The sequence below is a fragment of the Wolffia australiana genome, chromosome 11 (genome assembly GCF_029677425.1).
Source record: "Wolffia australiana isolate 7733 chromosome 11, ASM2967742v1".
NCBI lineage: Eukaryota > Viridiplantae > Streptophyta > Magnoliopsida > Alismatales > Araceae > Wolffia > Wolffia australiana.
In genome coordinates this window covers 10426864-10436899 of record NC_135845.1, presented here as the reverse complement: position 1 = coordinate 10436899, position 10036 = coordinate 10426864, and the positions used below count along the sequence as shown (strand labels likewise).

General features: G+C 46.3%; 2 protein-coding genes across 3 annotated transcripts; one reads left to right on the top strand and one right to left on the bottom strand.

The window, feature by feature from the left end:
* The first annotated feature begins 1098 nt into the window (after positions 1 to 1098).
* NUDX1 (nudix hydrolase 1) lies at positions 1099 to 2084 on the top strand. Its single transcript, XM_078582918.1, has 2 exons — positions 1099 to 1256; positions 1723 to 2084. Exons 1-2 carry the CDS (start codon positions 1136 to 1138, stop codon positions 2082 to 2084), a joined length of 483 nt encoding a protein of 160 aa, XP_078439044.1. The 5' UTR covers positions 1099 to 1135.
* On the bottom strand, positions 1598 to 4793 carry LOC144709372 (uncharacterized). 2 transcript variants are annotated; one of them, XM_078582916.1, is made up of 3 exons: positions 4189 to 4793; positions 2180 to 3265; positions 1598 to 2106 (listed from the first exon to the last, which is right to left on the bottom strand). In XM_078582916.1, the coding sequence occupies exons 1-2, from the start codon at positions 4375 to 4377 to the stop codon at positions 2180 to 2182; spliced, it is 1275 nt and encodes a 424-aa protein (XP_078439042.1). In that variant the 5' UTR covers positions 4378 to 4793; the 3' UTR covers positions 1598 to 2106. The 2 variants fall into 2 exon arrangements, with proteins under 2 accessions (XP_078439042.1, XP_078439043.1); XM_078582917.1 differs by having other exon boundaries at positions 1598 to 3357; positions 4189 to 4330.
* Between the last annotated feature and the right edge of the window lie 5243 nt (positions 4794 to 10036).

Genomic DNA, 10036 nt, shown 5'->3' with positions numbered 1-10036 from the left:
ATTTTTCTCAAATCATCTCTCACTCTTTCACTCACTCTCTCTCTCTCTCTCTCTCTCTCTCTCTTTCACTCTCTCTCTCTCTCTCTCTCTCTCTCTCTCTCTCTCTCTCCCTCTATCTCTCATCTAATCTATCCCCCATTCACCCTCCTTCTCAACCACCCCTCCCCTGCCTGTATTGCTCAATAGGAGCGGGCATTGACTCTTGTAATAGACTAGTGTTGGAAATTTTCATTTTTATATTTTTAAAGTTTATTAGTTTCATGCTAGCTTCATGTCGATAAGTGCCAAGGACCTAAATTCAAGTTTTGAAGTTGGAACAAGGCATGTGCAGGTTTAGGTTTTCAGAGAAAACAATGACAAACCAGGAAGAGCTACCAGTTGTCATCATCCTAGTTGTTTGTCTGTGGAATCACTATTATCCCCGTCATGTTTCATCACTCTCCCTATTGTAACCTCAGATCACGAGAGATGATGACTAGATATTGATCATCATTCATTTTCTGCCAGGACGGGAATGGTGATGAAGAAGATGATATCAATTACATTGAGGATGACACTGACGCCGCCGCCGACTATTATGATGACTCTTACGATTATGATGACAATGACAATGATCAAGACGACGCTGTTTATGATGATGATTATGATTACGATGACAATAACCATGATGACAGCGATTACGATGACAATGACCATGATGATGGCTATTACAATGACGATTAGATTATGATGACGATGGCAAAGATGATTACAATGTCAATGATACTGCTAATGAAGATTACAATTATGATGATAATGATAATGATGACGATGATTACAATTACCGTTAGATGATGCTGATGCTGATGATAATGACAATGATTACAATGATGATAATGACAATGATTACGATGACAATGCCAATGACAATGATGACGACGAGATACCATCCCATGCCCATCTTGGGGCTTTGGACGGGATTCGATTCCCGTCCCGTTTGAGTTGATAATCTCGGAGTGGAGTTTTTGGAGGGAAAAAATCCGGATTGGGGAAAATGGCGGGAAACGAGGAGGATTTGAATTCCATTTGTGGGCGCGAGAGGATGATTTAAATACGTGTGAAATGGTGCCGGAGGAGAGGAGGAAAGCGAGCGACAATGGTGGCTGCTGCCGTGGCGGTGTTCGTGATCAAGGACGGATCTTCGGTGCTGCTCGGGCGGCGACTCTCCGCGGTCGGCTATGGCACCTACGCACTTCCCGGCGGCCGCCTCGAGTTCGGTCTGATCTCTCTCTTTCGATCCGCCGCTATTCCGTTTTTTCTTCGATCCGCTCTTCTCTCCACCTTTTCCTCTTCCGATCATTTCCGATTTCACCTTAAAAATACCTCCGAACGAGAAATTTCCGACGAGTTTCTATTATCATCGCGGATTCGCAAGAGTCGTATTCAGGTGCACGTTCCGATCCAAGAAAGACGATTATTACTCGATCCAGAGCTAATCGAGGACCGTCTAAGATCACATGGTTATCCTTTGCACTTTCGATTCCCTCCGATCCGAGGAACTTCCGCGATCGACAAATATTTAAAATTGTTTTGCCGATATCAACTAAAAACTCATCCGGGAACAAAAAGACCTTATATATCATGGGTAAAAATAAATCCCCGCATTCTAATTCCTTGATTCGGTAAATTTCTTTCCGAACTTCTTCCACAGCGCTGAGAATCTTATCTTATCGCATGTTGTAGGGGAGAGTTTCGAGGAGTGCGCAAGGCGGGAGGTGAAAGAGGAGACAGGGCTGGACATCGAGCGAGTGGAGGCCGTCCACGTGGCCAACTTCGTCCACACGGCGGGCCCCACTCCGGCCCACTTCGTCGTCCTCATGGTCCGGGCCGTGCTGTCCGACCCGGCCCAACAGCCTGAAACCCGCGAGCCCGACAAGTGCGAGAGCTGGTCCTGGTTCCCCTGGCCAACCGCCGTCCCCGAACCCCTCTTCGGCCCGCTCCACGCCTTCCACCGCGCCGGCCTCGACCCTCTCCGGACCCACCTCCCTTCCGTCGACGTGTCCAACCCCCATCCCGCCACGCGTCTCGAAAACCCCCACCAATGAAAAACCCTTCCTTCTGCAACCCCTGCGACCGCAAAACCAGTCATAAACCGCGTCGTCAGAAGACCAAAAAGAGCAAGTTGAGAGCAGTCGTTCACCTAGCTGAAGCCGGCCGAGAAGAAGAAGAAGACGAAGCCCAGGCAGAGCAAAACCCAGTCCAAAGAGAGAAACCCGGCGGCGCCGCTGGCTTCCTTCCCGCGGGTAACAGCGACGGCGAGCTCCTTACAGACCTTCAGCCCCGGGGGGGCTCTGCTGGGGGTGGAATAGCAGAGATTAGGGTTTCCCCACGCGGAGAACCCTCTTCCCAATCTGGCGAAGAACTCTTCCGGGAATTTCACAGCTCCAGACAAATTATTGTTGTTGAGGCGCAGAGATCTGAGCTCGGGGAGCTCGGCCATGGCGGACGGCAGCGGCCCACAAAGCCCGGCGTTTGACAAATCCACCGCCTCCAGGCCCTTCATCTTCTCCCAAGGCAGCCCTTCAATCTCCCCGCCGAGCGGATTCTCCGAGAGCAGCAGCTCCTGCAGATCAACCAATCTGTCGATCGAAGTAGGGATCCCGCCGGAGAGCCTGTTCTTGCGGAGATCCAGCAGCGTCAAGCTCTTCATCTTCCCCAGCTGGGGGGGGATCTTCTCGGAGAGGAAATTGGAGCTCAGATCGAGCTTGAGCAGCCCCCGGAGCCCGCCCAAAGACTCAGGAATCGGCCCAGAGAAGGAGTTCCTGCTCAGATCCAAGATCAGGAGATCGGCCATGGAGGAATCGACGGCGGGGATCTCGCCGGAGAAGTTGTTCCCGGAGAGGACGAGCCGTTGGAGCGCCGCCAGCCCGCCGAGCGCCGCCGGGAGCTCGCCGGAGAGGCCGTTTTCTATCACGACGAGGGAGCGGAGGCGGCGGAGCTCGCAGAGCGAGGGGGGGAGCTTCCCGAGGAGGCCTTCGTTGGAGCGGAATTCTAGGGTTTCCAGGGAGCCGGCGAGGTTGGTCCATGGCTGGTCGGGGAGGGCGGCGGCGGCGGCACGGCGCGGGGGGAAGCATTTGAAGAAGGTGAGGCTTTGGAGATGCTTGAGCTGGAATAATGGCGGGGAGAAGCGCGCGTCGGGGGCGCACTGCAGAGAGTTCTCCAGCGTCGGGCCGATGCTCATCGTCGTCACGTACCATTTCCCCTCGAACAGATCGCAGGAGACTCCCTGCGGATTGTTTGTAACCGCGAGCGTAAAATTTGGGTAAGAAATCGTTGCCTGTTCTTCGAGTATTTAATGATCGCCGCGCGGTTCTCGTGCTGTTCATGCGGTTTTTAAGGAATAAAAATTGAATTTAGAAGAAATCGTTTGTTGAAACGGCGGATGATTTAATCGTCAATTTGGCGAGGGAAAACCGGAGGGATTTCTAATGTTCGACAATTGAGAAGAAATCGTTGCTAGTTCTTCAAATATATAATGATCGGCGCGCGATTTTACAGGGATTCCTGCACTGTTCATACGTTTTAAAGGAAAATATGATTTAATCGTCGATTTGGCCTCTCCGGAGGCATCACTGATGTTCAAAAATTGAGAAGGAATCATTGTGTGTTCTTCGGATATTAATGATCGGCGCGCGATTCTACAGGGATTCTTGCACTGTTCATGCGCTTTGCTCGCGGGGATTTCACCGCGTCGTTGACTTGAGAAGCAAGAATCTCGCGATTTAAGGAAAGATTAATGAATTCAGACGGCGGATGATTTTGGTGAGGGGAAACCGGAGGAATTACTAATGTTCAAAAATTTAGAAAAAATCATTGCCTGTTCTTCGGATATTAATGATCGGAGCGCGATTCTACAGGGATTCCTGTACTGTTCATACGCTTTGCTCGCGGGGATTTCACCGCGGCGTTGACTTGCGGAGCAAAAAACCCGCGATTGAAGGAAAAAAAAATAAATTAAGACGGCGACTTCTTCGATCTGCTGAATCGGCGGAAATGACACAAGCGACGAATCGGCGTGGGAAAACCGGAGGAATGACGGACAGTTCAAAAATTTGGGCGCACGAAATCGCGAAAACGCGCGGCGGAGAGGGATTTGAATAAGTGAGTTGGGAGCGGAGGAGAGTGAGAAGAAGAGATCTGAGGGAAAACCTGAATCGGAGTCCATCCGCAGGGATCGGGGTAGAGATCGGAGCCGTTCCAGTCGGATCCGACGAAGCCTTGGATGGCGGAGTAGAGAGCTCGCCTCTCTGCCTCCTCCATGGGAGCCGCGACCTCATCCGCCAGACCTCGGTCGACGAAAAGCAAGAAGAACAGGAAGAACAGCAGCGAGAGCTTCATCTCGGAGAACTTCAATGGATTATCCTCCGCGAGCAATCCTCCGATCGCGCCATCTCGATGCGGACAATTGTCCAAGGCGTACCTCTTTAAAGGACAGCATTTGTGGAAGACAGTAGAGAGAGAGAGAGAAGTTAGAGAGAGAGAGAGAGAGAGAGAGAGCAGTAGAGAGGGAAATCTTAGGTTGGCAGCTCGTTGGGATCGCGTCCTTCTCTCTCTTCTCTGTCTCTCACTGCTCTATTAAGAGGTTTGGACTATCTCTCTTCTCTCTCTAACTTCTCTCGCTTCTATCTCTCTCTTCTCGGTCTCTAACTCTAATTGCTCTCCCTCTTCTCTCATTTCTCTCTCTTCTCTCCATCTCACTTCCCTCTATCTCTCTCTTCTCTAGCTCTCACTTCTCTCTCTCTTCTGTCTCTCACTTCTCTCTCTTCTCTGTCTCTCACTTCTCTCTCTCTCTCTCCTCTGTCTCTCACTTCTCTCTCTTCTCTATATCTCACTTCTTTCTCTCTTCTATGTCTCTCACTTCTCTCTCTCTTCTCTGTCTCTCACTTCTCTCTCTCTCTCCTCTGTCTCTCACTTCTCTCTCTTCTCTGTATCTCACTTCTTTCTCTCTTCTATGTCTCTCACTTCTCTCTCTCTTCTATGCCTCTCACTTCTCTCTCTCTCTCCTCTGTCTCTCACTTCTCTCTCTTCTCTATCTCTCACTTCTTTCTCTCTTCTATGTCTCTCACTTCTCTCTCCCTCACTTGTCACTCTTATCTCGCTTCTCTCTATCTCTTCTCTCCCCCTCACTTCTCTCACTTTTCTCTCTCTTCTTCCCCCTCGCTTCTCTCACTTTTCTCTCTCTTCTTCCCCCTCACTTCTCTCACTTTTCTCTCTCTTCTCTCCCCCTCAGGCCCTCACTTCTCTCACTTTTATCTCTCTTCTTCCCCTCACTTCTCTCACTTTTCTCTCTCTTCTTCCCCCTCACTTCTCTCACTTTTCTCTCTCTTCTCTCCCCCTCATTTCTCTCACTTCGCTATCTCTCTCCTCCCTCCTGTCTCTCTCTTCTCTACCCCTCACTTCTCACTCTTCTCTCTCTTCTCTCTCCCTCATTTCTCCCACTTCTCTATATCTCTCCTCGCTCCTCTCTCTCTCTCTTCTCTCCTCCTCACATCTCACTCTTCTCTATATCTCTTCTCTCCTCCTCACATCTCACTCTTCTCTATATCTCTTCTCTCCCCTTCACTTCTCTCATTTCTCTCTCTCCTCTCCCCCTCATTACTCTCTCTTCCGTCTCACTTCTCTCTCTCTCCTCTGTCTTCTCTGTCCTCCCTGCTCCCTCTCTTCTCTCTCATATCTCACTTCCTCTTTTCTTTCTCTCTTCTGGGGGACTGTTTCTATCTCTACTGCGCGGGGAAGTGACAACTTGGTTAGGGTTAGAGCGAGGAAGAAGACGGGGACCATTTATACATTATAATATTAATTAATACCCCCCTCGCTATCTGCATGTGATAGCGCTTTTGCATGGGTGGAATGTTACCGTAATTCCCAACCTCGCACTGCGGACCACTTCTCTTGCTCCCATGCCCCTATCAGACTTCTTAATTGTCGCCGTGCCCCTACCCTAATAAAACAACCCTTTCCGGGACCAGCTCTACTGACACTATCTCTGCGCCAAAATTATAACGCCTTATGCTTATCTCACCAGAAGAGTGTGTGTGTGGGGGGGGGGGATCTGGATCCATGCATGATTATTCATCTTCAATGGGGTTCTTCTGTAAATTGTATTTAAAATTTCTCCCAAAATCTTATTTCCTTTGCTTCCCTCCAAATGGGTGCCACCCGGTACCATTTCTATTATCTGTTGGTACTGTACCCATGTCTTATAATTTGATGATCTGTGATCAAAGATCGATCGGTAGGATTGCTCCATGCGATGCGCCACTCGCAACGTCTGTTAGGCACGAGAGTGTGAAAAGCATTCAGAGCCATGCCAGTAGAGAAAAGAGAGCGAGTCTGAGAACCTACTATTAGTTGGTAGGGGGTGCACTGTAAATTGTCCATCTTTTTAGGGTGCTTCTGTAATTTGTATTTAGAATTCCTCCCAAAATTTTATTTCCTTTGCTTCCCTCCAAATGGGTGCTACCCATTGTAATTTTGATTATCTGTTGGTACTGGACACAAGTTTTATAATTTGATGATCTGTGATCAAAGATCGATCGGTAGGATTGCTCCATGCGATGCGCCACTCGCGAGGACTGTTAGGCACGAGAGTGTGCAAAGCATTCAGAGCCATGCAAGTAGAGAACAGAGAGCGAGTCTGAAATCGTACAGTTAAGTTGGTTAGGGGTTGCACTGTTTGGATGCCTTTGAGTCTGCTGACAAGCTGGATTGGTCTACAAGCACAACCTTGGGTCGGCGGAACGTTGGTTGGATCCACGATTCCTCATGATCCAAATAACTAAAGAGTAATAATAAAAAATAAACTGAAATATGAACATTTCATGGTATGTGGCAACAGCCCATTGGACCAAAGATGCCTCAAGCTTTGAATAATTGTACAATTCACTTATTTCCTTTGCAAGCAATAATCATTTCTCAATCTTTACAATAAAACAAATGATATTTCCTTGTACAATTCACTGATTTACTTACACTAAGATTAAGAGGTACCCAAAATAATATAATACAGCAAATATTCATATTTGGATCTGCCTTTATTGTGCAAGTACTTATGTTTTTTTGGCACACATTTACCAAATGGTTTTAGTAAGATTAGTAACTTGTGTAAGTCAAAGCTCAATGCATGTCTTTTATGTATTAGTTTTTGAATCTTTTGGTACTTCTGTGTGAAGACTCAGCCTTCAATTACGAGGAGCTTATAATCAACCAAACTTGGGTTATTTATCAACATTCCCATGCGTTACAATGGTCCACCTAATTTTAATAAAGAAATCATTTCCGTTGACCCTAAAGTTGTAGATGGCAAGTAATTTAATAGCTTCTGATATTTTTGTCAAAGCAGGCTGATGGGTATTTCCGGCGTGAGATAATGTAGGCAAAAGTAGAAAATAATGACACCAACAGTAGAAAGGGATGAAGACAACATTTAATGTTTGCCCCTATAAACTTTCACTCAGTTTTAACTCTTCTGTCCCAAGTTTTTTAAGACCATATGTTATGCGTTCAAAAGTACCGCTTGAAATAAGAGAGAGAAGTTAGAGATGGAAGTTAGAGAGAGAAAGAGGGACCCATTAACTCTGCTCTATCGGTCTATCTCTCTCTTATTGCATGTGTTTAGAATCTCTTACTTAGTGGAGGCTGGTCACGTAGCAGTAGAGTAATGGCGGTACTACTTGGGGGATGGGCGCGTTCTGGGCGGCCAGAGCTCTCAGCAGGGCTCCACCTCGTTTAATTTATTGCCGCTTCTCCCTCGTCCCTACCGGCGCCGATCCCCCAGATACAGCCAAGTGCGTAACCAAGGAAAAGACTGCATCCCACATGAAGACAGAAACCCAGAAAGTGACGGAGAGAGAGCTCTCTCTCTCTCTCTCTCTCTCTCTCTCTCTCTCTCTCTCTCGTTCATCAGTTTTCAAAGTTCAAGGGTTTTCTGAAAACCCTTCAAGTTATTGTTAAAGTTTCTCTGTTACCAAATATTTTCAAGTTTCAAGGGTTGCGTGACTGTAGTTTCGAGTAAGTACTGTAGAGACACTCAGTTTCTCCAGAATTTGCTTAGACTTTTTCCGTATATCAGGAGATTAATGAAAGTAATCTCTAAGGAATGGTCTTCTTAATAATCCCTCTCCCTATAGTTTATCAGTTTTCATAGTTCAAGGGTTTTCTGAAAACCCTTCAAGTTTTTGCTACAGTCTCTCTGTTACTAAATATTTCAAGTTTCAAGGGTTGCATGACTGTAGTTTCCAGTAAGTATTGTAGAGACACGGAAGTTTCTCTAGAATGTGTTTAGAGTTTCTCCGGTTTCCATAAATCAAGAGATGAATGAAAGTAATCTCGAAGGAATGGTCTTCTTGATAATCTCCCTCTCTCTCTCTCTCTCCTCTTTCTCTCTAGTTCATTAGCTTTCATATTTCAAGGGTTTTCTGAAAACCCTTAAATTTATTGCTACAGTTTCTCTGTTACCAAATATTTCAGGTTTCAAGGGTTTCATGACTGTAGTTTCCAGTAAGTATTGTAGAGACACTGGAGTTTCTCTAGAATGTATTTAGAGTTCCTCCAGTTTCCAGATATCACGTGATTAATGAAAGTAATCTCTAAGGAATGGTCTTCTTAATAATATATATATATATCTCTAGTTCATCACTCTTCAATTTTCTTTTAAATTATTGCTACAGTTCCTCTGTTACCAAATACTTCAACTTTCACGAGGGTAGTTTCCGGTAATTGTTTTACTGTCATAGAGACACTGTAGAGAAAGGAAAAACAAATAAGGATCACTCTCTAGAGTTTCTCTAATGTATAAACATGAGGAAATAAATGAAAGTAACCTCTAGGGAAATGTCTTCTTAATAATCTGTAGAAAGAATGATGGAGAGGGAAACATAGCACTCTCTCTCTTTCTCCTGAGTACCTTAACATTGATTTAAGGGGAAGAGTGAAAAGTTACTTCGAAGGAAGTATCTACTTGAGTAACTAAAGAGAGAGAAAAGTGTCTGTTGCTGCTCCTCTCTATAGAGATTATCAGACTTCAAATTCAAGAAAGTTCACGGGTTTCACTGCAGAGGTTTTGAAAGAAGGGCCTTCTTGAGAAACTAAATAACGAGAGAAGCAAGCAATTTATACCTGTCTTTCTCTCTCTTACAGTTAATAACAACCGCACAGTATTATTTTGGATTTCAGATTACGTTTGGTCCCGTTTCTGACAGCCTCAGAATTCAGTAGGCCGTCTTAACGGCTAGGCCTTTATTTTAAGAAGATTAGTACACCTCTCTCTCTCTCTTTATATCTCTCACTCCCCTCTGCCTCACTTCTCTCTCGCTCTGCCCAAGACTCTCTCTCTCTCTCTCTCTCCCTCTCTCTTTCTCTCTCTCTCTCTCTCTCTCTCTCTCTTTCTCTCGCTCTCTCTCTTCTCTCTCTCTCTCTCTGAGTCGCACTGCCCACCACGTTTTCTCTCTTACTCTTCCTCTCTTTTCTTCTCTCTATCTCTCGCTCTCAGTCGATCTGCCCACACGTTTTCTTTCTCTCGCTCTTACTCTCTTTCACGCTCAGTCGATATATGTCTACCGTTATCTGTCTCTCCCTCCTTTCTCTCTCTCTAGAGTTCTACCCAGTGCCCACCATGCTTTCTCTCTATCAGTCCATCTATCTGTCCATCTATCTGTCTATCTAACTATCTATCTACCTTATCTAAGCATCTATCTTTTTTACTCAACGAACAATTCCATTCATGTGAACGCGCTGATACATTGCGGACGCGCTGAGCAAACAATTCCATTGAGGCTGTTGAATAGTAGAAGAGGGAGATCGTGAAACAATTCCCGTGTTTCACTCTCATCAGCGACCTTGTCGTCTGACGCCTGTACGGAGGTGCTCGGGGGCGTCGCATTCTGTTTGACAGGCCCCCGCAAAACGAATGGTGTATCTACGTGTAGTTTTGAGCGAAGCGTCTGAAAGCGCCTCTTGCCCAAGGGTTTTGTTAAAATGTCTGCAAGTTGATCGTGAG

Bases quoted from the DNA above. Each gene is read 5' to 3' on its own strand.
- LOC144709372 (XM_078582916.1), bottom strand. From the start codon at position 4,377: ATGAAGCTCTCGCTGCTGTTCTTCCTGTTCTTCTTGCTTTTCGTCGAC. The intron at 3,266-4,188 runs GTTTTCCCTCAG...AACAATCCGCAG, and splicing joins GCGGATGGACTCCGATTCAG to GGAGTCTCCTGCGATCTGTT.
- NUDX1 (XM_078582918.1), top strand. From the start codon at position 1,136: ATGGTGGCTGCTGCCGTGGCGGTGTTCGTGATCAAGGACGGATCTTCG. The intron at 1,257-1,722 runs GTCTGATCTCTC...CGCATGTTGTAG, and splicing joins CGGCGGCCGCCTCGAGTTCG to GGGAGAGTTTCGAGGAGTGC.